The sequence below is a fragment of the Tympanuchus pallidicinctus genome, unplaced genomic scaffold (genome assembly GCF_026119805.1).
Source record: "Tympanuchus pallidicinctus isolate F22 unplaced genomic scaffold, pur_lepc_1.0 scaffold6, whole genome shotgun sequence".
Taxonomy (NCBI): domain Eukaryota; kingdom Metazoa; phylum Chordata; class Aves; order Galliformes; family Phasianidae; genus Tympanuchus; species Tympanuchus pallidicinctus.
Genome location: NW_026294780.1, coordinates 42,647,473 through 42,675,140, shown reverse-complemented (window position 1 = coordinate 42,675,140; position 27,668 = coordinate 42,647,473). Strand labels below are relative to the sequence as shown.

Below are 27,668 nucleotides of genomic sequence, written 5' to 3'. Positions count from 1 at the left end.
TCAGTACCAAGTCTTTCTCTGACAAGTGCCATTCAAAAGTAAAATAAAAGCGTTTAAAATATCTGTTCTCGCAGAGGACAAGGAAACTTTCAATTTTGTCAGTTCTGAATCACAGCCCAACAAAATGAAAAACAGATCGCTCTTCAAGCACCTATATCAGAATAACATGGCAGATGATGACACAGGCAAAAGTGCTCTACAGTGCTTTACAAAATTCTGTTTGAAAACCCAAATACACGCAGCAGCCAAGGATGGAACAGCAAAGTGAGCGAGCACTGACCTCTAGTGGACAAAACACAACCGAACTTGAAGAGAATGGGAAGTTTCACTGTTCACATATCAAAAATTATCACACAGAAGCATAGTATTAGAGAATGGTTTGGGTTGGAATGGATCTTAAAGCCCATCCAGTTGCAACCCTACTGCCATAAGCAGGGACACCTCCCACTACACCAGGTTGTTCAAAGCCCCCTATGCAACCTGGTCTTTCGACATCTGTTTGCAACATCTGGAGGCAAATTTTCTATAGCCATAAGAAAACGGTGCACACTTTGAATTTATTAGGAACATAAGAGTGCCAACTGCTGGAAAATTAACTGAGGCTATATTCTCTCTCATTTTTTTTATATTTATTAAATTACTTGGCACTACAGAACTATCTAAGTGAACGTTAGCAGAGCACAACTGATTTAAAGAAAATATCCTCAGGAAACATGAACATACATGCTATCTTATCTAGCTTATATTGAGTCTTAGTTGTATTTTTTTTACAATTAAGGAGTGTTCAAATGAATAACATGAAATTGTTATTCATTTGGAACACAATAAATGAAACATTAATATGTTTGCAGTATCTTTCCTGAGGGATCTTGCTTCTGTCCTATCTTCATGTTATTTTCTTTAAGTATCTTGGTGCACTTCCTTAAACTAATCCAAACAGAAACAATCCCAGGCACATAATTTCATAATGTGAACCTTTTGCTGAAATTACTACAGTGGGGTGTAACCCAAAGAGTTAATACAGGTTTCCTTTTCTTCATTAGTAATGTCAACCTTAAATTAATTCAGAAGACTAATCCAGGAGCTAATTAAGACTGTAGTGGCTTTTTTGTGTGTGTTTTTACTACCTTAAGATAATGAAGTTTATGGGAAATATTTGGTCAAGAGGGCAAGATAATAGAGACTTGCATCTGGCTGGGAACGTGCACCTGGCATTACAGAAGTGCTTCATTACTGTTGTGGATTGTCCTTGTTTCCTTCTGAATTATTGGCTCCTTACACAAGGCAGCTCTTCTTTCCTCAGAATGGCAGGGAAGGGAAGAAGCAGAAGAATCTCAAGTGCTTTGTACTTCCCATTGCAAGTTCATGAAACAAAGAAGGAAGAAATTCTGTGAGGAGAGCACAAGGCAACCAGACTTACTGTCTAAATAATACTTCATATTATGGAGTACTCTGTCAGTCTTTGATTGATATGAAACCAATCTGTGTACCAAAGTTAGTGCCATCACGAAAGTGAGAATAAAATTTATCAGGGTGGCATGCAGTACAGAAAGTGATGTTTTGGTTCTGGTCTGTGACAGAATCATCTTGGATGTTCTCAGGAAGAATGCCACCACTCTCCAGAAGAATCCTTCAAAGAAGACAAACAGAAAACAAAACATTTTTTTTTACATTTCCACATTTAATAGGAACAGTTTTAAACTGAGACAGGGGAGGTTTAGGTTAGATATTAGGAGGAAGTGGTGACACACTGGAACAGGTTGCCCAAGGAGGCTGTGGGTGCCCCATCTCTGGGGGCATTCAAGGCCAGGCTGGATGTGGCTCTGGGCAGCCTGGTCTGGTGGTTGGCGACCCTGCACACAGCAGGGGGTTGAAAGTAGATGATCATTGTGGTTCTTTTCAACCCAGGCCATTCTATGATTCTGTAATTCACACTATTCAGAAAGAAGCTCAAGCACCAACTGAACTAATTGTGCTCATATTGTGGTCTGGACCACCATATGCAATCTTTTCTGCAGCCATTAGAAACACTTAATTTGAAATAAATATATATATATATATTTCAAATTAAATGTTTCTAATATATATATATATATATATATATATAAAATCCAAAAACTAAAAATATGACAGCAGAATAATAGTTGAATCCCAGCAAAAGTGAGTAGATACCTTTCATTCAAAAGGTATCATTTGTTGACCTATAAAGTACTAGAGAGCACTTTAGGATGGAGGGGACCCTCATCATAATATTGCTGGGCAATGCTATTTTGATAACTAATGTGGAATTAGCACTATGAGTCCTTTTGCTTTCATATCTAGTTTACTCAGCACAAAAATAGCCAAAATAAAAAAGCTATTTGCCATGGAAATGCACTCCGCAGACTTACCGTGTTGCTCTTCTAATATCAATATATGGAGCTGCAGAGTCAAACTGTCGCACACACTTTGGATCAATTCTGTGAAACTCTTCAGCTGATTCACGAGGAAGTTTATAGCAGCAAGGTCCTACAGATGGACCCAGGACCACAAGGATATCTTTCACATTACATCTGTATTCAGATACCATAGCGTTTACTGTGGCCATGGAAATTCCTAACAGTGTGCCTTTCCATCCTGTAAGAAATGAGAGGGTGAAAAAAAAATCTAAATTTTCTCTTCAACTTTATATTAAATAAAAGTATGTTATTAATTAAGATTCAGCAAAAGTAGTGTTTAAAAAATAAACAACTGTCATGTTTTGTATGATGATGTGACATGATGATTACGTCATCGTTTTATGGAGATTTAAAGTGGAGAGAAATGTTTGCATTAGAATTCCAGAATTCCTTCCTCCAAGTGTCCTAGTTTTGGCAACTAGAACCTATTTTACAACTCCTCTGATCCTGCAACATTTAAAGCAGCTGAAGGAGCTGGGAATGTTCAGTCTGGAGAAGAGGAGGCTCAAGGGAGACCTTATTGCTCTCTAGAACTTCCTGAAGGGAGGTTGTAGTGAGCTGGGGGTCGGCCTCTTCTCTCCTGTTACTGGTGATAGGACCAGAGGGAATGGCTTCAAGCTGTGCCAGGGGAGATTTAGGCTGGACGTTAGGAAATGCTACTTCTCTGGAAGAGTGGTCAGGCACTGAATGGGCTGCCCAGGGAGGTGGTGGAGTCACCGACCCTGGAGGTGTTCAAGGAACATTTGGATTTTCTGTTGAGAGACATTTTTTAGTGAGAACTGTAGGTGATGGGTGGATGGTTGGACTGGGTGATCTTGTAGATCTTTTCCAGCCTTGGTGTTTCTGTGATTCTATCAGTAGGGATATATAATGACAGAAACATGCTACAATCAGAAGTGCATTTTTGTAATATGTTGAAAATATTTTTACTGTTATTTGAGAGAAAAAAAAAAAAAAAAAAAAAGAAGGCTCAGGCCTACAGCCTCAGATTCACACTCTGACATTATTCAAAATAGTTTGAAGGAAACACATCTTTGAGTCTTTCTATCTCAGTTTGAGTCCTGGGAAGTCTTTGCATTGCAGTGTCTCACTCTGAAGACCAGGTTATCCTAATAACTTCTCCTGTTTTCTACATCCAAAGACTGAAATGACCCTATATCTGATTGTATTTGTATTTGTATTTGTAGCAACATGTGTTCAAGTTAGACATCAACTGAGGTGGGACTGGACAGGAAGGAAAGGATTTAGGAAAGGAAAACTTTAAGACTGTGAAGACTGTGATATGGGAACTAGGGCCAAAACTGGGGAGACAGACTGTGGGAGTTCAGACTGTAGATGGGAGGTATTCTTGGAGAAGGCACTAGTATGTGTTCAGGGAACCACGTGGTGGGTCAGAAAAGGCAGGACTAGAAAAATGAAGAGGCAGCAAAGAAAGGAACAACTGCAGATCAACCATATTTTACAGTTTTTAGTATTGAACACTTAACAGTGTATAACTTCAAATTCTTAAAACTTTCAAGAGCGGATAAAATTCTCTCCATCCCTTCTCCTCATTATAAACCATTTTCCCCTTTCTCCCAGACAGCCATGATAGACTTCGCACTCCATTTCCCTGACCCAAACTCACTAGGCTGGAGAACAACAGCTTTATTGAAGGAATGTCAAAGTCTTCATCCTCTTAGGATGAGTCACAGATCTGTCTTTATTTTGGATAATTTTTTTGAAGGCTGCTGTGTGAACATGAACAACTGTATGAAGTAGACAATTACTCACAAGTTCCATGTAGGGGTGAAGCTTCCCACCATATAAAGGTGAGTACTAGCATCAAAGCTGTGAATAAACTCTTAGCTCTGCATTATCCCTGATAAATACAGTGTTTTTATGAAATAAAAAAGCTCCAACAGGAAAATCTTATCACAGTATACATGATCTAGCCTAACATTTGGGACGTATACTAAAATCACACATATCTGCACACTGTCATACCCATCCTTGCTTTGGTTTTACACTCATTGTCTAGGCCAACCAAACTTTTCATCCAATCCAAAATGATTTTTGTGGGCACTGGATTTATAACTGTTCTTTCCACAAGAAGTTTGATGGTGCATAGAAAAAAATTACTTAGTTTTCACGTCCAAAAAGTACACATAATTATTATTACAGCTATGAAATCAACAAATTTCATTGCTCAGTAAACAAGCTATTCTTCTAGTTATTCTTCTAGTCTTTTAGTTATTTTGATCTCTGTGATTTAAAGTCCTTACCAGAATGAGCAGCACCACAGACTTTTCTGACAGGATCAGCAAACAGCAATGGTATGCAATCAGCCCCTGGAGCTGCTATTGTAACACCTTTCTGATTTGTAACTATTCCATCATAGCTGTCAGGCTCTGTCTTTCCCATTACATACACAGCGTTAGCATGATCAGTCTGTCAAAATAAAAGCACAATGTGTACAGTGGTGAGACAGTAAAAAACATTCTGATTAATGCAAGTTGGTTGTGGTTTTGGTTGGGATTTTTCTTGCATAGAAAAATCTCTTCTGCACCAATTGCTATGCATGGAAATCAGGCACTCTCTTGTTCAAATGCCATGCAGGTGTAACAGTAGAGAGACACTAAAGAAGTGGTATTGTCTGTTTGTTTGTTTTTTAAGAAAACCTGCACTGATTGTTTATCTGATTATTCTACTCTGTGGTAAATCAAAAGATAGAATATACTTGGAAGAAACAATGCTGCTGCTCCATATTTTACCAACGGCTGACAGTCTGGATGGCAATTTCCTCATTTAAAGTGCAAGGATAAATGTTTTAATTGCTCAGCTTTTTGCAGGTCCTTGCTTAGAAAGATAAAAGTAATACCTACACTTTTAGCCAGTGATATATAAAGGAAGATTTGATTATTTTACATAAACCCGTTGTTTGATAATATACCTTGACTCTGTGAAAGTTCTCTGGATTAAATCCCGCAGCATTAGCAAGCCTGCGGAGGTTTTCTTTAACAACAGCTTGTGGATCCCTTCGCTTAGAACTGCTGAAAAGATTGCAGGAGCTTAGAGTTGGTATGTAGGAGATCCCACCTGTCCTTGTGGTGAATCCATGTAGGAAGATGTCATCTGACAAAGAAAGACAACGAGCACTTGCTTTCAACACAAGACTAATCCAAATATTACATGGCTCTATACTGAAGAGAACTGAAATCAAAGAAGTTCAGTGCTGCTTTACCTCTTATTCAACTCTGCCATTTAAATTCTCCCTCTTGTTCATAATCATAATTCTCTGAGAGGTTTGAGGAGATGGAGGCATGGCAGATGTTGCCTGGCTCCTGACAGAGGTGTTGTGCAAATCCAAGAGAAGAGGCAACTCACTCAGGAAAGGAGAATAGATTTTTTAATCAACATTTAAAAATGTTTAAAATGCCCCATCCCTGGAGGCATTCAAGGCTAGGCTGGATGTGGCTCTGGGCAGCCTGGTCTGGTGGTTGGCAACCCTGCACATAGCAGGGGGGTTGAAACTAGATGATCATTGAGTTCCTTTTCAACTCAGGCCATTCTATGATTCTATTATTTCAAGGGGGCAAATGAAGTACCAGTTCTCAAGACTTCAAGAATCTCAAACATCTTTTTGAAGTGCAGTGGGAGGATCAAGAATTTCTCACATTACTGGAAAAGTCCTCCGTTTTTACAGTACAGAGTCTGTACTGTGATCTCATGCACCAAAAGGAATTGCTGGGTTTCATGTTGGGGTGAGGGTTCTGCATGGCAAAGCTGAATCCTGAAAGAAAGCCCCAGAACTGGTATTTGCTATCTTGATGGTTGACAAACTTAGTGACATAATCAGAGTTAAGTTTTGAAATATCTTTTGTGCAGTTGGGTAAAAGTCGCAGAAAAAAGTTTGAAACATAATGAAGGCAGATGGCTTTAAGTAATCTGCGTTCCTTTTATTTCCTGGATCACTTCAGACATGTTTTTAAGGGAAACACAGTTCCAAATTTTTGCAGTAGGGAACCTCTTAGCTTTCCTCTGAACCAAGAGACTCCGTAATTGTTTGAGAGTCATGATGCAGTAAGCTGGGCCATGTCATAGCTGGGACACTGAGCCATGAGTCTGATCAGCCAGGCGTGCATGAGGCTGCAGACTGGGGAAAAAGTCCTACCCTGCCTTTCCAGAACGTGACAGTAACTCTGAAAGCATGTAATTCCCAGATAGAGGGGAAGGGATTTTTCTGTCTGCAAAAGTGCTCTCATTAGACCTAGGCCTCTTTCTCCTCTGACCATGTTCTGGAAAAGACTTGCAGGTCTTTTACTGTATTTGCACTGTCACTTCCCCTCTTACAGACATGATACACTATTACAATACCACATGGAGATATTTGCTTAGGTATTTCCACATCTTACCCATTTTGCAATACCCTTGAAGAGATTCATTCAGGAGCAGTCTACATAAAATCTGTTAGCTGGGATAGCACTCTACCTGGAATTAGGGAAGATTTGAGGATGGTGAGCTCCCCTTTCAGGCTTGGCAGGCTTTCCAAGTGCATCTGAATCTCACTTCGGATGAGTGCCACGTCCTGTGTAGAAACTGTTTGCTCTTCACTCTTTGGTCCAATCGTCTGCAGGTTATTACAATCAGATGCCACGTTTAAATCCTCAAATTCAAACTGGTAGACTGCAGTAAAGAGATGGTCTATATATACTTTCACTGATTCCTTCCTTAGGGTCGGGAGAATAACTTTAATGATGCTTAAGTCCTTTTCATCAAGTATTTGTTTGATGGTGTACAACACAGCAGCTGTAGTCTGAGCACATACCACCTCAAGTCCTTCCTTAATACTCTGGAAATCTCTCAGAGCTGGAAACAAGGATTCTTGTTCACCTTTCCTTTCACTCTCTGGCATCTGGCAGCACATGACATACACAAATGGAGCAGGAGTGGAAGAGCACTTCTCAATAGTTTCCAGGGTGTTATGCAGTACTCCTTGAATGTCACTGTGTAAGTTGGCTGGCAGGCTGAACAGATCAATCAGTACTGCTTCCACCATATTCCTGGCTACTTAAAAATTCCTACAGGTAGAAAAAAAAAAAAAAGAAAAAAAGGGGAGTGGGGGACACTGGCACCTTCAGTTTAAACACAGTTATGTTGTTCAAGAATGCTTTTAATGGTAACATGTAGATAAAGTGACAGAGCAGTAGTACTTTTCTTAGAATTTCCTCTACTCCATAAAAAGATGATGCAGAAGTAGGGCAGCAAAATAAGTTTATAAGAAGGGGATCTGGACAACCTTGAGAAGCAGGCCCACTTGAACCTAATGAAATTCAACAAGGTCAAGTGCAAGTTGTTGCATTTGGGTTGCAGCAGTTCCACATGTGTGTATAGACAGGGAGAACTCCTTAAAAGCATCCCAGCAGAGAAGGACTTGGGGGTTCTGGTGGATGAGTAAGTGGAAGTAAGTCAGCAGTGTGCATTTGCAGCTCAAATCCAGGCTAACTGTATCCTGAGCTACATCAAAAGAGGAGTGACCAGCAGGATAAGGGATAATATTGCTCCCCTTTGCTCTACCCTTGTGACGCCCCACATGGAGTTCTGTGTCTGATCTGTGTCTGTTTGACCTGGGCCCCCAACACAAGAAAAATGTGGAGCTGTTGGAGCAAGGCCAGAAGAGGCCATGAAGATCATCAGAAGGCTAGAGCACCTCTCCTATGGGGAAAAGATAATGGAGCTGGGCTTCTTCAGCCTGTAGAAGTGTCCAGGGAGATCTCATTGCCTAAAGGGAACTTACAAACAGAAGGGAGATGGAATTAATACATGGGCAGATAGTGATAAGACAAGGGGGGACAGTTTTAAACTAAATGAAGGGAGCTTTAGGTTGGATGTTAGGAGGAAATTATTTACTCAGGACGGTGAGGCCCTGGGGCAGGCTGCCCAGAGAAGCTGTGGGTGCCCCATCCCTGGAGGCACTCAATGCCAGGTTGGATGGGCCCCTGGGCAGCCTGAGCTGGTGGCTGGCAACCTTGCCTGCTGCAGGGGGCTTGGAACTCAATGGGCTTTATGGTCCCTCCCAACCTCAAGCCACTCTCTGATATTGTGATTCTACGAAAACTACAGGAAATTGAAATTATTTTACATACTTTTTAATTTGTCTACTATCTCACCTAAGTTTTATCCGAGATCAGAGATGAAAAAGGGTTTGTTCTTAACATTAGATTTATTGAATCACTTAACACACATTAACGTACCGATCTTCTTGATCTCTGACTGCCAAGACCTTCTGTGAGGGGTATCAAAGAGGGAGGTTTTCACAATTTAAACTTGCTGGGAGACAAGGAATTTCTGGAACAATTTTTTGGAGGCACTTCATACATTTGCTGCTGAGGTGGAGCTCGTATCTGATACCCCTACTGGCAGTATTGGTGTTGGGTTCTGAATACAGCCATATGTTTTCTCCTCATAAGATATTTATTTCTTCCCTTTCGCATTACCAACAGCATCAGTTTGCTCATTTCTGACTTCTGTTCTGGGGGTTATATGTTAGGCATAGTTCTTCTTCTCAGGACACGTAGGAACTCAGCACAGCATACTGAAACTTTGCCAAGCAGTGCAAGAAATAAACAATCCTCGTGTTTCAGTTTCTGCTAGCTGCTATCATCCTGTAGTACATAGCTTGTCTTGTAGATTGTGAGATACTTCCACTTTTTATTATATATTCCTATATTTTTATTATATATTCCTACACAGAAATGAACTGTTCATGAACACAAATTACTAGTTTATAGGAACAACGAATTTGAGTGTTATGAGTCTTTAAACTTAGTGCTCTATTACCAGAGCCATATATATCAGATAATATCTGGGACCATTCTTCTGTCCCAGTTCCTCATTTTCCTCTAACTACACACGCTGACTTCACAGTATTTCATTATCAAGCAGAACATGCAGTGTGTCAGTGTGTACTTGAGACCTATCACCATGAGACACTTGGTGCCCTTCCTGGCATTTTGTGTCTGATAGTAGACCCTAGTTTCTACACTCAAATGAGAGGTCAAATACTCTTCTTGTTTTAATGGATTGTTTATTCTGAGCGGGTTTTACAGAAAACATCCTTTGTTTTCTTCATTGTTCTTTCCTCCAGACTGGAAGAAAAACAATCCTGACTGAAAATGGTGTTTTCCTTTCTGTGAACTGAACACTTACAAAGATTAATTAGAGACTATCAAAGCTGGTGAGCTGAAAGTATCAAAATGTGACAGCAGATAAAAGCATCTGCCAAGGAATTTACGACTCTTGATTTTGCTCAGGGTATTATTTACACAGAACTGATCACAGACATTAGAGAAAACAGCTTGCTCAGGAAACAGCGTCAGAAGAGGCTCATGTTAAAGATCGCGACTTGGGAAATCAGGAGATTTCCTTCCTTACCTTGGCACTCTCTGTGGGAGGTCGATAAGAGTATGACAAGTCCTCATCTAGGTATAGCTAATTGCCCCAGCAAAGGCAGTACAACAGAGAGGTGTGGTAGAAAAATAGATTACTGTTCCACATACTGCTTCAGATATGTCAATAGAGGAGAGTTAAGTAGAGCTCATGGCCGTCCTCATACTTCCCCACAGAAATACCACCGAAGAAAGGGTGGAAGGAAAGTGTTTGCTGAAGGAGAGGTAACTGCCTGCATACTTATTAAGCCATCTGTATGATGTTTGAGATGTATGTACAGAAACAATGGGGCTGATTCACCCTCCAACCCTTCCAGTTTTGTAGCAGAGGCCTACTGTTTCATAGCAGTGTCAGAAGTACATTTGCTTAGAGTTATAGTAGAAATATATCATATAGTAGAAATATAGTTCATGTCTGCTTCCTAAGTCCCCTCCAAAAAATCCTACTCAAAATACAGGCTTGCCAAGCAAAGCAATGTTTTGGCTTATTACAGAATCACAGAATCACAGAATTGTAGGGTTTGGAAGGGACCTCCAGAGATCATCGAGACCAAATCCCCCGCCAAAGCAGGTTCCCTACATCAGGTCGCACAGGTAGGCATCCAGGCGAGACTTGAACATCTCCAGAGAAGGAGACTCCACCACCTCCCTGGGCAGCCTGTTCCAGTGCTCCGTCACCTCACCGTAAAGAAGTTCTTGTGCACATTTGTTCAAAACTTCCTATGCTGCAGTTTATGTCCGTTTCCCCTTCTCCTGTCTCCATGTACCACTGATAAGAGACTGGCCTCACCAGAAATGCATTCCTGATTATTCAGGTTTTAAGCAACACGCTCTACACTCCCAGTGTTCCGTGGAAAGTCACACTACATGTAACTGCATGAAATGCATTCAAAAACTGAGTTGCGCATTTCTGTACACAATGTAAGACAAATACTTGCACCAACTTCAAGTCAAGGCCACTTGTTAACTGTTTCACTTACCCTCTGAATCTCTGTCCGCACAAAAATTTAGACAGTAAAATGATCCTCTGGCACAGATTTCAAGAAAATATAATAAAAAATGATAGATGAGGAGAGGAGATCAAGAGCGACAGAGAAAGGCAAAGGTAATATAAAAAAGAAACTGTAAATTAAATAAAACCAAGTGGTAGAGGCAACCCAGAAAGATGTCTTGTTTTTAGCAATTTTCAAAAAACCCAGATGTCTAATTCATAAGATTGGTCTAGACAAGATTGCTGGCAATTTCCTGCATCTGTGAATATTACTGGTCATGGTCACATTATCTTACAGAAACTCAGAGAAGAAAAGAAATATTTAACACTGGAAAAAAAGAGATACCCAGAGGAAACAGACCACTAAAGCAATCCAAATGAACAGGTACAAGAGCACACTCGCACTAAAATTTCAAAAACAAAGAACTAAAAAGGGAAAAAATTCATAAAGAGCTCTTAACTTTGATTAAAATATTCTGCTTCTCTTAACTTAGGAGTATTCAGGAAAGGTGGAAGAAACAAATCACCACTCAGAATGAAAATACTAAAGTATACGCAGTTTTTATCAGTAAACTCGAGAGTTTAAAGCGCAGGAATTTACTTACACAGGCAGGAAGTTCTTTCAACCTCTTGAAAGTTATCATCTGATGTAAGCACACATTGCCAGCTTTATATATATTACATCTCACAGTCAGTCCTGCAGCTGATTTGCACAAAGTGGAAATTCCTATTCTAGGTAAGATTGGAATGGGAACCTGTATTTCTTCTTCATGATGAGACTCTGCTCTGTTGCTGTCACTGGGCACAGGAAATAACAAACGGCACTGAAAAGCACTGCTGTGATTCAGTGCCTGGCTAGCACTAACCCCGGAAGCAGCATTAACTCCACCGTGAAACCCACTTCTGTCATCACACCTAATTCAATAGCATTGCACAACCTTGGATTCAGAGATGCGCTGCACACCAGAGCAGAACAAGGATACAAAGAAATTAAGGAAGCACTTGTGCAGACCCAGAGGTTCCTCTTTTAGGGTACATGCAAGGCAAGGCACATGTAGCTGCATGTTCCAGTCAAGGATTTGGCAGTCAGTCAAGAAAAAGCACATTCAGCAGGACTCAGGGGTTACCAGAGGCCAACCCTCACCACAGCCTGCAACATGGAAGGCAGCTTGGCTTTGGAGCAGAGGGAAATTTCGCAGAGCTCAGTAAAAAGAGTCTGAGTGTTTGGACAGGGCAAAGAAGTGGTCAAAAGGCAAGTGGGGTAAAGAGGAATTTGTATCAGGGTTGTTCCAAGCCATTTGGTAATAAATGTGTTTTCTCAGCTGTGTTAAAATCAGTCATAGCAGATAAGTATATGGTAACTGAAGAAACAAGCAAAAAAAAAAAAAAAAAAAAAAAAAAAAAAAAAAAAAAAAAGAGAAAAGAGAAAGAAAATATTTTTTCCATGAACAGAGGAATTTGGGAAGTCTGATTTCCTACAAATTGCTCTCTGGTGACTCCTGTACCTCCTTTCCTGCTAGATGCCAAAAACTCCTTGGGGGTCCTCTGTCATTTCTCCTCCCTTTTTCCTTCCATCACATACTGGGCAAAGGGAGGAGAGCTCAACTCTCCCAGTTTTCTGTCCTAAAGCAAACTGAGGTGACTGTGTCCTCCTTCGAGTATCCAAGTACCTGTTATCATGTTGTTTGCAGATACTGGGTGTCTTAGAGGCTTTCAGCCCGCTGTCAGACATGGATGAAGTAGGATAGAGCGTAAAAATTGACAGCATGACTTGACAGGCAGACCAACAAAACCACTTCCTTTCCTTCAACCAGATTAAGCAAACGAAAAAAAAAAACAAAACCCAAAACACTGCAATTACTAGGGTTACTTTGAGTACATAGTGCTGAAAAGGGATAAAGAAAAGGCTAGAAAACAGCCAAGATACAAGCCACACAATGTCAGGATACAAACAACAAATTGGTGTAAGGTCTCCAGCTGCTGTGTTACATTCAGCTTCCACCACCTCAAAAAAGGGATTAAATAAACAGACCATGGGCAGGGATGAGCTTATTAAACGATAAAAATGGTTGGATTTAAGGCTAAAGCTATTTCCCCTGGCATTCAGAGGGATCAGTGTGGATGTGACACAAGACTATACATTAAGGAGTGGTTGGCGCTCCCTGGAGGACAGCGGGCCGCGCTTTGGGCGGGAAGGGGCAGCAAGGGCTGAGGTGGCTGCTGTGACATACTGAGGGGTGGGCAGCACAGCGAGAATGTTTCTTGGGGGGACTGATTTATGACTAGCAGTCTGACATCTTGGTCTTCTTCTGTCTTAAGCTAAGAATAATTTAATAAATAACACACAGTCGCTATATAGTAATGGCAATGATGTAAATATTCAGGCTGATTATGAAGGTGTGCTCTAAAGACCATTTAGGATTGTTGTATTAAAATACTAAGGTCCTACAGAGAAAAAAAGCACTGATAATTCATTTTAAAATATGCCTGAAGAAAGAGTTCTAATTCTTACTCACGGGCTTTGAGCATCCACCCACTGGTCCACAAACAAAGCAAAATTGTCTGTATGCAACCAAACAAAATTTCCCACAGGAAAGTCCTTATTATTGTTCTCTAATGTTAACAGGAAATAAAATGATGATAAGACAATTCACTTCTGTGTTCACAGAATCACAGAATCATTGGGTTGGAAGGGACATTAAGGGCCATCCAGGTCCAACCCCGTGCTATGGGCAGTGCCACCCACCAGCTCAGGCTGCTCAGGGCCCCATCCAACCTGGTCTTGAATGTCTTCAGGGATGGGGCATTCTCAGCTTCTCTGGGCAGCTGTGCCAGGGCCTCACTGCCCTTTCATGTCCTTTATAGGTCATTCCTTTTGTCTGAAATGGCTGAGGAGAATTATCCTTCGCTAACTGAAGTTGTAAAACAAGTTGCTGAGCAGCAGCATTTACAGTCATCAGAGATAGAAAAAAACAAAACCATTCTTTTCCAATTGCAGGTAATAAACCTTCTTTAGAGTAGCTTAATTCATTTAATTTATTCGTTAAATATGGATGTATTCTGATGAAAAAGACATGAACATATTTGATTTTTTTCTGGGTGTTTGCATTTAAGCATAAGCTGTTCAGTTCTTCTCTGTGGTGTTTAGCCATTGCCAAAACTATGTGTGTATCATTTTAAGGCTGCTCCTTAGCTAAGACTTCCTTAGAGCAAGTTATAGCAGAAACATTTATTTAATGCTATTTTGAGGATAAAACATTGAAGCAACCATCCCACAAAATACTCCATTTCAACTTAGAGCTTATTGCATTTATCCCATTGATTTCTTGAAAAATGAATGGGAGAAAAAAAAAAAAAAAAGAAAAAAAAAGGAGGTTTTGAGAGCATCACTTTGGATAGATTTTTTTCCTGTCGTACAGAATTTCTTTTTCCATACAGACTGTTTCTAATATGCACGTGTAATAGGTGTCCTATGGAGTTGTTAAATACCAAATCTGTCTATCTATCTATCTATCTATCTATCTATCTATCTGGTAGAATATTGGACATGTGTAGCTTTCCTGAAGGCTGAGTACTCATTTCCATTGTAATCTTTCACAGAATTTGTTAAGCTTCCAATTGTCACTTATGCTTTGAGACCAAATGTCTGTTGAGAGGCGAACATTTAAGTCTGAGGAAACCCACAGTATTGTTCAGGCAATTTTAAGTGTGAGTGATTACCAAATGGAGATCGTATGATAACATCTGTGAATAGCTGTACAACTGAAATAATCGATGTTTGAGTTCCTGCACAAGGATAATTTCTCATAAGGAGCAGTGGATGGTTGGCCTAAATGATCTTAGGGGTCTTTTCCAACCTTGATGATTCTATGATAACTCTGTGATTTTAATTGATTAGGAATGGCTAATTAGCCAAACCTTGCAGGAAGTTTTCTCTTACTGTACTGTAATATGCCATGGTTATTTTGTAACAATTAATTTTTGATCAAGAAATTTAAATAATTGTTTCAGTTTTCAAAAACTGACAGAACTCCAGAATCTTAGATAATTAATTTAGCTCATTTCTTCCTCTCTGACATCTTTTTTCCTTTAAAAAATCCCCCAAACCTTAGGAAATTCCATACAGACATAATTAGTAGTAGAACAACAAGGTTAAATAATTAGGAACTGCATGCAGAAGTGTGTTCTCATCTTTCAGTCTATTCCTACATGCACCTGTCCCATAAGACATGTAAAATGGTGATTTCCTGAACTGAAGATCTTTTCCATTAAAATCTTCTGTTTTCCTGTACTCAATAAATGGTGGCAGAGATACCAATCCTGCAAGAACTTTAACCCTGTTTACTGTAAGTTATGCTGAAACATTTTCTTCTTAAGAGCTGACAGTGTCTCATTAGGTTCAAAATATTGAATAGGAGACTTCATAGCACTCGTAATGCTTCCATTAGGGAAAAGATAATAGGCAGCTTCAATCGCAGTGCAAAATTCTCTCACTTAATACACAGTAGTTGGCTGTTACCCAGGGTGGGATTCATCACAGCCGTCTTGCATCACCTGCAGATCATATTTAAGCCCATATTTGTCATCTAAGCTCCCTCTGGACAACAAAAAGAGACAAGCATTTCTGAGGCAGTGATTGAGTCCTCCCATATTATGATGGGATGATGAAGTACTGATTCCTGGAATTGCTCGCTTCTCATCCGTGAGAAGACACAGAAGCCCTTGTAGGGCTAGGTGCCTATTTCTTAAAGGTTTTAAAATAGCTGACATTAATCCTTCACTCGGATATTACAGCGATGAGAGCAGGATAAAGTCTTCAGTAGAACAGGCTAGTTAATCTCCCTCATCGCAAGTACCCATCTATGTGTTTGTGTATGTGTGTCTAAGTGTGTTTTTAGCACCGTGTGGTTTTAGTCTGATTTCTGTCTCTAAAAAGCATTAAGATTGCATTTGATCCTATGTAACTTAAAGTGATTCAAAGAATGCCTTATTTCATATTTTAGACACTATTTAAGGATATTCATCTAAAATAGCATTCCTCCATTATGTGTCTAAGGTGATGATTCTATGATTTCACGAAATGTATTCCTGATTATCTTCCAGTCAAACACATTTAAAGAAGTGAAAAAGAATCTTCTGGTTGATAAATTTGAATTACAGTATTTAACAAGATACATGACATCCTCTCAAACAAAAGCACTCTTAAATGAATGCTGACATGTTTTACAGGTTAGATATCAGGAACTAGAAAAAAAAATGGATTCTATTATGTTAGAAATGAAGACAACAGAAAGGGAAATATGTCTGCAAGATGATGCCATAGCGGTGACGAAGTATCACTGCGAAAGTCTAGAAGCTGAAGTAAGAGCTCTATATTCTGAAAATATGAAGCTGAGGTTTGATACAGAAACAATACAGGAAGAATATGAGATGACAGCTGCAAGAAATAGTAAATATCGGGAAAAAATAAAAGCTCATAAAAGTCTCTTCTGGGAGATGGAAAGTAAAATGCCCACTGTGATTGAGCTTGCTGAAAAGAAAGCTATTGTTATAGGGATGAGAACAAAGAAAGAAGAGTTAGTGAGTGACCTCCAGAATCCAGAAGGCTCTGCTATAAAGCAAATGCAGGTATTGTATTTCCTCATTGATTCATGTCTTTTCCTGTGCAACAATTTTGGCGCAGCTTAACTGATACAATTATTTGGTCTAATAACTCTATATCTGTGATGAACTGACTAGGGGAATAAAGATTCATTTAAAATGATAAATTAATTGAAGAAAATAAGTTATCAGCTGCAGTAAAAAAATCATCAGCCCCTGTTATATTATTGTGGAGTTCATTCTCTTTAGCTGAATGAGCTCAGTTATGAAAATATTAGGGGGTTATTAATTAAAATATATTATTGCCAAGTGGTTTTGTGGTTAGTAGGGTAAAGTTAAATGCATACTTTTAATAATTCTGTGCAACACTGCCGTGATGTTACACTTTTCTTGTAACAGCACTGCATTTCTTTCTAGGGATCAAACCACAGCTGAGCCAGCAGAAAATAGGTTTGATGAGAGGGTGATAGAAAGCAGGAGATAAGAAACATTAAATTGTTTTTGACATTCTAGTTTTTGACTGTAATTGCAAGAATCATTAAAAACTAAAAATAAGCTGGCAGTTCCCACCACAAAAATTTGCTAATATATGAGCGAACACATGCATGAAGGTGAAATGGTTTCAAGCTACGGCAGGGGAGATTCAGGCTGGACATGAGGAAGTATTACTTTTCAGAAAGGTTGGTCAGGCACTGGAAAGGACTGCCCAGGGAGGTGGTGGAGTCACCGACCCTGGGGGTGTTCAAGGAAAGACTGGATGTTGTGTTGAGGGACATGGTTTAGTGGGAGCTATTGGGAATAGGTGAACGGTTGGACTGGGTGATCTTTTAGGTCTTTTCCAACCTTGGTGATTCCATGATTCTATGATTCTATGAAATGAAATCACAAATTGCAACTCTGGTACAAGTGGCACTGTTGAAAATGCAGTATTACATTATTCAAGTAAAATGATAAAAAAATTTTATGCAAGAAATTTTTGAAACCCCAATGAAATAAAGACCATTTATGCTATTATTATAGCATTACATTTATGCTTTGCCACGAGAAAGAAAAAATCTATCTCAAATATTACAGTAAATATTCCTTGATTTTGCAAAAACAAACAAACAAAAAGATTTGAAACAAGATTATAAGCATCCAAATGAGTTCAGATTTTTCTGTTGTAGTTTCTTGCATACTACAGACCAATAGTGCATCTTTTAAAGTACATAAAACCATAGATTCAGGTTGGCTATTGGGAAAAAATTCTTCTCTGAAAGAGCAGTCAAGTGCTGGAATGGGCTGCCCAGGAGGTGGTTGAGTCACTGATCTTGGAGGTGTGCAAGGATCATTTAGATGTCATACTAAGGGACATGGTCTAGTGGGGCAATATTGGTGGTAGATGGATGGTTGGACTGGATGATCTTGGAGGTCTTCTCCAACTTCGGTGATTCTATGATTTTATGATATTTTTAATTACAATTTTAATTATCTTTAATTATTAATTTCTTATTAGTTGAGTGTGAAATTATATATTAGAGATTTTCAACCCATTTTTATTAACTAAATGAGACTGTTAAGTAGACAGTGAGTAGATATATTGTGCAACCTTTGAAACGAGGGGATTTCTTTATCTTAAATCTGCAGGAAGAAATTGCACTTATAAAACAGGAAATAGCATCAGTGAAGGATTTCATCAAGAAAAAGATAGATTTGCTGGAAGAAATTAAAAAAGCTCATGCTAAGCTTAGAAAAGAAATTGAGGTGAGTCATTTTAAATAAAACATAATTGCAGTTCTCTGACAGATTGTAGATAGTACAGATGAAGTTTGAAGTACATGATGCATGGTTGCTGGCCATGCATTATTCAAGTATATACAGTAACTAAACTATCTTAAATTCTTGGTACTGCTAATTTTTCTAAAGTCCAGATCTTCATTGGGCTCATGAGAAAAAGCTAAGAACATTTTTTCTTAAGTCTTCTAAGAAAGACTTAATCCGTAAATTGCGTTCTGAAGAGGCCACTGAATTATAGTAAAGAAAAGTACGTTTTATTTCTGCAGTATATTTTGAAATATTTTAATTCTCACTGCTGACTTGATTATTCATGACTTGTCCCCCCACTGCTGATACCTCATCAATGGCAAAATCAATTGCACCAAAAAAATGGCTTTCCAGTGAATCTCCCTAATTCGAGTTACATTACATTAGGGATAACACAGGAGCTCCTAATTAGCTGCCAAGATAAAATTCTGATAGATAGTTTAGCTCTTCTCTTTTTCGGTAATTAAATTGAGTTTTTATGGTTTGTTCCACACTGAAATAATTTGCATGTCTGGAAAGTTTTTAGTTTGGAAGTTGCACTTCATTTGTCTTTTTAATTCAAATAAATTGCACAAAATGTGATGATCAAAGCATGATAATGTAAGGATTAACTGAACTGAGGTTACCTCTGGTGCCCACTGTAAAAAGCAGGAAGAAAAAAGAATAATTTTTCAAGTGATAGAGAGCAGCACAGAATTTTTATACTAAAGAGCAAAGCACAGCTACTTTGGTGTTGGTCTCTGCTATTCAGCATCTGAAAAATATTTTATTACCATGGCAACAGCTTCTTAATAAAGTTCTCTAAACCCATAGTGAAATCAGGCAGCCTAAAAACAATGTTGTGCTCTGTTATCAAAACCAATTTAATTAAGTAGAGAAGGTTAACATATTTTTCAATTTGGATTATAAAATCTTTGTCTCTCAGAAGCAAGCAGGATTAAAAATCAAATGTATAATTGGGTATAATCAGGGTATAATTTTTCTAAAGAATTCTCTGTAAAACAATCCAGCATTTTGTACATAAAGGGACAATGGACAAGCAGAAACATTAATGCCCAGCAGTCCTCAGCACAACCCAGGAAAGAATACGCAGTGCAAGCATGTGAATAAAGGAAGACACTGGATGAAGTCCCACTAAGCTACAAGGATGGGATTCAGCTCAAGACACTGGTTCCCATTATAATCAATGGAGATGTAGTCAGTCCAACTGATGCAGAGGTCACTTCAGTTGGCCAAATGTGGCTGCTTACAGTAGGGTGAACTGCATAATCCAGTCTTTGTAGGTTTATACTACATATTGGCTGGACTTCTGCTGATCAAAAAACAAGAATGTGGATCAGGCCTACGCCTCAAAAGCTAGCTGTCAGTCTGCAAACTGATCCCATCTCACGCCTTCAGAGTTTGTCATAGCACTTTTACATCTTGTATGGATTTTCAGCTTCTAACCATGCTTATGTTAACAGTAACTGACCTCCTCTCATTGGTTTAAAGAGAGGATGTGAGCTGCCATATTTCTAAGCTTCCAGGTAAAGGAAATCTTCGTATCTGATTAATGATTTGTTATTGCTGTAGAACTTCTTGTACCTCAATTCAGCAATGATTTCAAGTACTTATCTAAGTCTTACTCCATCCCTGGAGGCATTTGAGGCCAGTCTGGATGGGTCTCTGGGCAGCCTGATCTGTAAGAAATTTAATGACTCACAGGAAGTCACTGTCAGTGCTGTAGCTCTGTTGCAGCTGTACGCCATCATGAGCGTTTAACACAATGTAATGATGTTTTATCTTTCTGGCACTAGAATGTATTGCCACTCATACATTATTCAAATTATGCTGAGGCCAAATTTTCATTAAATGAAATTTCATTAAGTATATTTCCATTTTTATTGCAATGAATGTTTCATGCTTTTACACTTCAGAAAGCAAATCTCCAAAGGGTTGTCTGTGACAGCAGTACTTCTCAGTAGGGGCAAAACTGATCTGGTACTGCATTGTTACAGGTTTGCCTTTCTGAAAAACAATAAACAAACATTTTTCTAAGTGCATGCTAACAGTGAAGATGCTACAGAGGCCATCTGGACCACTTCATTTGTATTCTTATATCCACACACTCTAATCAAAGAATGAAAATTTCTTCCTTTCTGACTTCTTACCCTGGAACATGAAATGCTCCATGTACAAAGCCTTGCCACAGCTGTAAGATACTCACTCATGATTTTTCAGATGGAATTTACTGTGTTAAACATTGGTATGAACATTGAATTAGTCACCTAAGCTTTTGATGGGAAACAGTTTTTTTTTGTTTGTTTGTTTTTGGTTTTTTTTCCTAAAGGGGAGAAAGAGGTATGATTGATATTTTCCCAAAGCAGGTAAAGAAAGTAAACTAGATCAATGGCTTCTTAAATGTTTCTGTGTTTTTTCAGTAACTGTGAAGTCAGCGTGGAATGGCACAGTTGGATGTCAGAATTGACACATACAATTAGGTGAACAGAACTCTGTAAATAAATAAACTCTGTTGTTTGTTTGTTTGTTTGTTTTTCTCCCTTTTTCTCTCCATAGCCACAAGCTGTTTAGGAAAAAAAGATATTGTCATACTTTGCTTGAAAAACTTTTGAAGTGCATTTTATTCTATTTTTTTTTAGGTACAGAATAAAAGATACGATGCTATTCTGAAACGTTTGCACTGTCAGCTGAACAAACTGCATTCAAATAAAAGACAATGGCACTGGAACATTCAGCAGATGGAGAAAAAGGCAGAAGAACTTAGAAAGTGTCTTGGAGAAGTGGAGTTATAGATTAGCATCTAAAACAAACCTAATGAAGCTATAATGCAATGCAGTGTGGGTAATTTTTTCCAGGCAGGATAGGGTTTTTTTGTTATTTGTTTGTTGGTTTGGTTGTTTTTTTTTTGTTTGTTCATATACTACAAACAGTAAAGTAGCCCAATACGTGCGCCAAAGCAAGGTGATTTCTTTTGTTCTTGTTTTTTAATTATTATTATTTTTAAAAAAATAATCTAATATCTTTGGAAATACTTTTTGTTTGTTTGTTTGTTTGTTTTGTTTATTTATTTTTTTGTTTTCTTCTCTCCATAGCCACAAGCTGTTTAGGAAAAAAGATATTACCATTTCCATGTTTTTACACAGTATGTGACAATTTTACTTTAAAAAGTAATGTAAAGCCAATCAAATAAGATTTGATTTCTTTTTCTTTTTTTTTTTTTTCTTCTTTTCTCTGAAGACTGAGACCTACATATTTTTTTCCTCCAGAAAAAATAGTATTAGTACATATTTGCGTTCTTGGGATACTACAGCTCCGATAGCCAGCATTTTGTTGTATGGGAAATTCATATAAATAATATTGCAACCAATACTGCAGACATAAGACTGCCAGAGTGTCCTCACGTGGGTAAAAAGTGGACATAAGCTTTCCAGCTATAAAAGGCATAGGAACAAGTATGTTCAGATGAAACCTTCAGATAGTCCAACTTCAAATGCTCAAATGTATGTTTCCCCGTAGCTAAAAAGAAGAATTAATAGGTGAAGAGAGTACTGCATCCAGATGGATTTTAAAGTGGAACAACTCACTATCTAGAGCCAGCAATTACTGATTATAGATCACTGATAACAGAGGAACTTGGAGCATGGAGGATATTAACTAAGCAGCCATGTAACACTAAGTGCTCAATGCTGGGTAAGATCATTCTTAACAAAAGTGACCACCGGTGACTCCTATTAAAATAATGAACAGTAGATTTTTTTTCTTTGTCTTATTTTAGTTATGTGCTTGTCATTCATGGAATTTACAGTACTTTGTCTATTCTTATACTTCAGGTATTAGTTCTGGCTAGATGTAACCAGAGACATTCATCTGTTGTTTGAAAGTAGGTAGCTTTTTATTTAGAAAACTGTCCTACATAATTTAGATTTATCTTTATACCTGACTATAAAATGAAGATGTTAGCAAACAAAGTGTTTTCTGTTAAAACTGTTAAACTGCCCATGTGTTGTCAGTGTGGGAAAGCAAAGTTTAAAATGCAACCCTATTACTGATTTTCATAGGACATTCATATATATGTATATATGGTTTCCTTAATATGTGTTTTAAGTAATACACTGTTCAACTCTCAGCTTAGATTTATCTGGTCTTTTTCTATTACAGTATAATTGGTGAGACTAATTTTAACACGGTACTGTAGAAATAGATAATCTGCATATCCTATGCTATAGTAATTGAAATTTGATAGGAATAACTTCATCCATTAAAACTTTTTAACCTAACTTATTTGAAAAGGAGGCAAAGACTGACATCTTACAACTTACCTCTTGTCTTAACTACCTTTCTTTTCTAATGTGAATCACACATTCATTTCCTGTGAGTCTAGAAGAGGCACCAACAGATCTTTGTACACAATACATTACTGTAACATTAAAGCTATTTCTCCCTACGTCCAGCAGAAGAGCTTGCATTTGATTTGTGTACATCTCCTAGAAATGGATTCAGACTTGGAAAACTGTAGAATTTCCTGTTTATTGGTAGTTAAGGGCCTTTTATAACTTACATTATCTTGTTTTCAGAGTTATTTTCTAATTACATCAGAACCAGAACAGTAATGCATGAGGGTATATTCTGTAGCAGCTACACAAAGTAAATCAACAGAATTTATTTGGGCACTTCCATTTACCATAGTTGTAATATTACAGTTTATCCTTGTGCATTAATACCACTTGAAAACAGCTCTTGCAAAAAGTCCAAACCTTCTAACTTAACAAAAATGTCACACATTGTTTTTTTTTTTTGACCAACAAAGATGCCTGTTATTACTTCTCTGAGTCATAGGAATTTTCTGTGTACCAACGCACCTGAAACACAATTCAGTCATGTCAAGTAAACAACTTATTCTTATGTGTTACCTGCTTGGTTGGTTGGTTGATTGGTTGAACTTACTCTCAGTATGTTTTAGTATCATTTAACAAAGGTGAACATGCAAAGTGCATGTCATGCTCCACTCCTTTTAGTATTACATCTTGTCCTACACAGACCTTCCTATTTTCCAAAGCCTAGAGTTTCTAATACTCCTTTTTGTTCTGTATCTTCCAAGAAAGCTCATGGTTTTACCTATCAGGGTCCTTATCAACTTAATGGATCTCAGCTATTAAAGGTGTTTCCCAGCTTTCTTGCTGTAAGAAATTCAAGCATTCATTTTGCTGTGTATGTCTATGCTATGTATAACTGTTCTGTTCTCATTTTTGTGTCATTAACACAGTACACTAGAACTAAGTTTATCTTATATTCCATACCAAATAAAAATGTCAGTTTTGGTCCAAATAAAACTACCACAGTCTTACTATGAATATTGCATTTATGTGTTGGATCATCTTTAATAAGCATTTGTGGAAATGTGTTAGCTAGTCCTTAATCATGGAATCTTAGAATGGCCTGGGTTGAAAAGGACCATAATAATCATCCAGTTTCAACCCCCTACAGTGAGCAGGGTTGCCAACCAAGCTTCCCAGAGCCACATCCAGCCTGGCCTTGAATGCCTCCAGGCATGGGGCATCCACAGCCTCCTTGGGCAACCTGTTCCAGTGCGTCACCACCCTCTGAGTGAAAAATAATGATCCTTCCACAGGGATGTTTAGCTGATGCTTTTATGACCATATAGAGTATGAACCAACGTGGTATGTTAGGAAGTCCACCATGTTGCAAAAAGTCTGTTCCAACTCTGAAACAACTAATTTTAGGATATTGTTGTCATTGACATCTCACATCGCCATCACATTTAAAGGCTATTTATCCCATGTAAACATGCTGGTTTTGTGTCTAACTCAACTACCTTGACACATAGACTGATTTCATTTCTTACCTTTGAAGCTTTTATTGTCCTCTTTCCCTCACCAAACTTGTATAAGTTTAGTCACCAAGTACAGCTGAAATCTGCACTTGGTTGTTTAATGTGCTAAGAATCAGATTATGCAGGATGAAAATATTTTGCACGCTTCCGATTGAACAGAACTTTGCATCCCAGAGTACTTTGATATTTTCCCATGTGCAGCATTTCAAATTTAGAATTGTAATATTTAACAGGTAGATAATAAAAATAAGAAAGGCATAAACATTTTACTAGTGAATTCTACTTAATCAGAGAAAACTCATCAGGGAAAAAAATCAACTGAAATGGGGAAATAAAACTTAATGTCTTCCCTAAACTTCTAGCATTCTGTACAAGACATGAAAAAGTTAATATATTCAGCTTTTTATAAAATTGCCTAATACTAGCAAATCTGGGCAACCTGCTGAGGCATGTTTTTCTTGGTACAGTGGTATTGAACAGTAGTAGGTTGATCTCAGGGCATTTTTTTTTCTCTTAGCAAGCAAACACAAACAGTAGGAGAATGATTTATGATTTTTGGAGAATAGCTCAGTAAGTGTACTTTATGTACAGCTCGCAGCACAGAAGCACGCTGCCCAAGCCCATATCAATCATTTCTGAGGGTGGGTGTGGTAGTAAGGCAATAACTTTGGGCTTTAGTGCTCTGCAGGCAATGGCAAGAGGAGTGACTGCCCTCTCAGAATAGCAAAACAAATAGCAAACAGCAGCAGAGAAGCTAATGAGAGTGTGGGAAAACTTACCAACCAATGAGTCTTACTGACTGTTGATAGATTCCAATGATAGTGTGTAAACAAGTAGGAAAGTACCACGGAAACTCCACACTCAACAGCCTTTTGATGTGTGTCAAAGCATGGCATGCGACGCAGCAATATGTACTGATGGGTGGTAAAGAGAAGGTTTTCCCCTCGCTGCCAGCTGACACTCTGCATGAAACCCTTTCATATGTTGTAACAACAGCCTCTGATGCTGAAGAAGAGGAAGTGTAGCAGAAAATGCAAAAATAGTGGTTAAGATCTTTGTTCCTGTCAAGCCTACATTCAGTACACAACTTAAAAAGGAAAACGAATTGGAGACAGACACCAATTGCTTTGCTTCCACTGCAGAGCTTGCTTTGATAATCAGAGTAGCATAGGCACTTTCAGAGAACCATTTGCACAGGCATGTGACAGTGCATAATGCATGTTATTCTTCTGTGGATCATGCATGATGCTGTAGAGGAAGAATTGTGATCGCACTGAGCACTGTAGAGTGCCATGCTGCTAAGGGTGAAAAAAGTCTTTCAGAACCTTTACCCAGTTTTCTGAAATGCACAAATATGTCTTTATCAAGATCTTCATTAAAATGCAGCAGCAGCATGTAGCTCTGAGTCATGTTGAGGCACCGATTTCTTGAGGGATCCCAACAAGTACTGAAATATTTGTCTTTTACTTATCTACTTTGCAGAAGGAAAAACTTTTCAGGGGCAGGGATCAGGCAGTGCAATGAACTGCTTCAGAAATGTGAATCTAGCAAGAACACTTTGCAGCTTGTTCGAAGTACCCAGCTCAGTGCACTTCACACAATCACAGAATTGTAGGGGTTGGAAGGGACCTCCAGAGATCATCGAGTCCAACCCCCCTGCCAAAGCAGGTTCCCTACAGCAGGTTGCACAGGTAGGCATCAAGGGAGGTCTTGAACATCTCCAGAGAAGGAGACTCCACCACCTCCCTGGGCAGCCTGTTCCAGTGCTCCATCACCTCACTGTAAAGAAGTTCTTGCACACATTTGTGCGGAACTTCCTATGCTGCAGTAACTTCCTTTGCTTTTTCCAGCATTTAGAGGAAGGAACATGCAGTGACATAAGAAAATATGCACTGGAACAGGTTGCCCAAGGAGGTTGTGGATGCCCCATCCTTGTGGCTCTGGGCAGCCTGCTTTGGTGTTTGGTAACCCTGGACATAGCAGGGGGTTTGAAAATAGGTGATCATTGCGGTCCTTTTTAACCCAGGCCATTGTATGATTCATCTATGAAAATTAAAGATTACCCACAAACTACAATGTACAAAGGACAAAGCAAGATCATCGAACAAAATATCTACTTTCCCCAACCTCCAAAAGAAGGATAACTCCACTGCCTATTTCTGCATCTGAGGTAAAGAAGGAAATAACAGCTAGGGAAGAAAGTTTTATCATGTCACTGAATATACTTCTTTGACAATGAGTTGCTATGATGAGCAAAGGACAGCGCTGTGTTGAACAGGGAGATTTCTCATGTGAGAAAATGACATGAGTGCTTCTACTTTCTGTAGTAATTTATTTTATCCTTTTAAGTTAATGTAATCTGATTTTAGGTAATTTGGTAAAATTCTCAATGAATCTTTTCCAAGAGGAGCAAGCTTCTTAATCTCTCATTTTACTTAAATACCATATACTGTCTATTCAAAACATATTGACTAAATGCCACTTGTCTGCTTCGGTGTTTCACTAGTATATACACATTATATTATATCAGTGAAAAAAATCAGAGTGTTTTCAGTGAAGTTACAAACACTTTTCTGAGGTGGAAGTTAATACCAGTTTGAAATGCAGCCTTTTCTCCAGCAGTGAGGCCTAATGGTTCCCTCAAGTGGCGAAATGTATTTTTACATGGTAAAGGCACCTTCTGTACCTGTGTTAGGGATTGATCGTTTCAATCAGCACTTAACATGGGAATAGCTAATATTTCTGCAGAACATGGCAAGTATTGGTCTGCTTTTAAAAGAGGGAAAAACTGACAAACTTCTTCAGACCTTCTCTTCTAATCTGAGTCAAAGTGCAAAGTCCACTGTAAATATATGCATTTCATATTTTTTTTAATTAAAAAAATATTTAGAATGTTTTTTTTTGTGTGTGTGAGTGTGCTGAAAACAATCTTCTGCAAACTTTTCACTTTCTTTTTGAAACTGTTCTTTGTGAGGCCATTGGCTCCCTGTTTTTTGCTGAAAAGTATCTTTCAAAAAGATTAGGTGCCCTAAAAATGTCTTACAGTGGACTAAAACTGCCTATACCTGGTAGTTAAAGATTTACAACATATTATAAACCAGTGTTTTCAGGCTTCTCAAATAACCTTGCCTAATATTTCGGGCTGAATCATTTGGCCTGAAACTGCATTTCTGGCTCAAGGTCAGTGTTCTGGAAAGCTTAAGCATAAGGTATGAAAGCCATCGCTTGAGGCTCCCCAATATGCTCGACAGGAGAAAAGCGTCCCATAGCTGATGCAGTTCTTACAAGCCCTATGGCCAAGTCTGGCTCCATTCACTATGAAGGGATTGTAGCACAAATACCCTTAAATTAAAAGATTCCATTCAGTAGCTATTATTCTGTATGATAAGCCCAGAAATGATAAGCTCGGGCACTCTGTTGCTTACTCCCATTAAGGTGTTTATTTCATGGCTCTGTGCTTTGGAGGAAAGAATTGAACTTTGACAGAAGCTTTTTGTTGAATGGTTTCTTTTAGGCTAACCAGTCTAACCTATTGTATCCTAACTTCATAACACTAG

General features: G+C 38.5%; 2 protein-coding genes across 3 annotated transcripts; one reads left to right on the top strand and one right to left on the bottom strand.

Annotated features, from left to right (window-relative positions):
• Window positions 1–1,099: 1,099 nt before the first annotated feature.
• LACC1 (laccase domain containing 1) lies at window positions 1,100–27,668 on the bottom strand. 2 transcript variants are annotated; one of them, XM_052664595.1, is made up of 6 exons: window positions 24,891–27,668; window positions 6,909–7,498; window positions 5,371–5,552; window positions 4,703–4,868; window positions 2,391–2,616; window positions 1,100–1,630 (listed from the first exon to the last, which is right to left on the bottom strand). In XM_052664595.1, the coding sequence occupies exons 2-6, from the start codon at window positions 7,474–7,476 to the stop codon at window positions 1,456–1,458; spliced, it is 1,317 nt and encodes a 438-aa protein (XP_052520555.1). In that variant the 5' UTR covers window positions 7,477–7,498; window positions 24,891–27,668; the 3' UTR covers window positions 1,100–1,455. The 2 variants fall into 2 exon arrangements, with proteins under 2 accessions (XP_052520555.1, XP_052520554.1); XM_052664594.1 differs by lacking the exon at window positions 24,891–27,668 and adding an exon at window positions 11,462–11,800.
• CCDC122 (coiled-coil domain containing 122) lies at window positions 13,741–21,052 on the top strand. Its single transcript, XM_052664619.1, has 4 exons — window positions 13,741–13,854; window positions 16,086–16,484; window positions 18,084–18,200; window positions 20,900–21,052. The coding sequence occupies exons 1-4, from the start codon at window positions 13,741–13,743 to the stop codon at window positions 21,050–21,052; spliced, it is 783 nt and encodes a 260-aa protein (XP_052520579.1).

Bases quoted from the DNA above. Each gene is read 5' to 3' on its own strand.
- LACC1 (XM_052664595.1), bottom strand. From the start codon at position 7,476: ATGGTGGAAGCAGTACTGATTGATCTGTTCAGCCTGCCAGCCAACTTA. The intron at 5,553-6,908 runs GTAGAGTGCTAT...TTTCTTTGTCAG, and splicing joins CAAATCTTCCCTAATTCCAG to ATGACATCTTCCTACATGGA. The intron at 4,869-5,370 runs GTATATTATCAA...TTATTTTGACAG, and splicing joins AGAACTTTCACAGAGTCAAG to ACTGATCATGCTAACGCTGT.
- CCDC122 (XM_052664619.1), top strand. From the start codon at position 13,741: ATGGCTGAGGAGAATTATCCTTCGCTAACTGAAGTTGTAAAACAAGTT. The intron at 16,485-18,083 runs GTATTGTATTTC...TTAAATCTGCAG, and splicing joins CTGCTATAAAGCAAATGCAG to GAAGAAATTGCACTTATAAA. The intron at 18,201-20,899 runs GTGAGTCATTTT...ATTTTTTTTTAG, and splicing joins AGCTTAGAAAAGAAATTGAG to GTACAGAATAAAAGATACGA.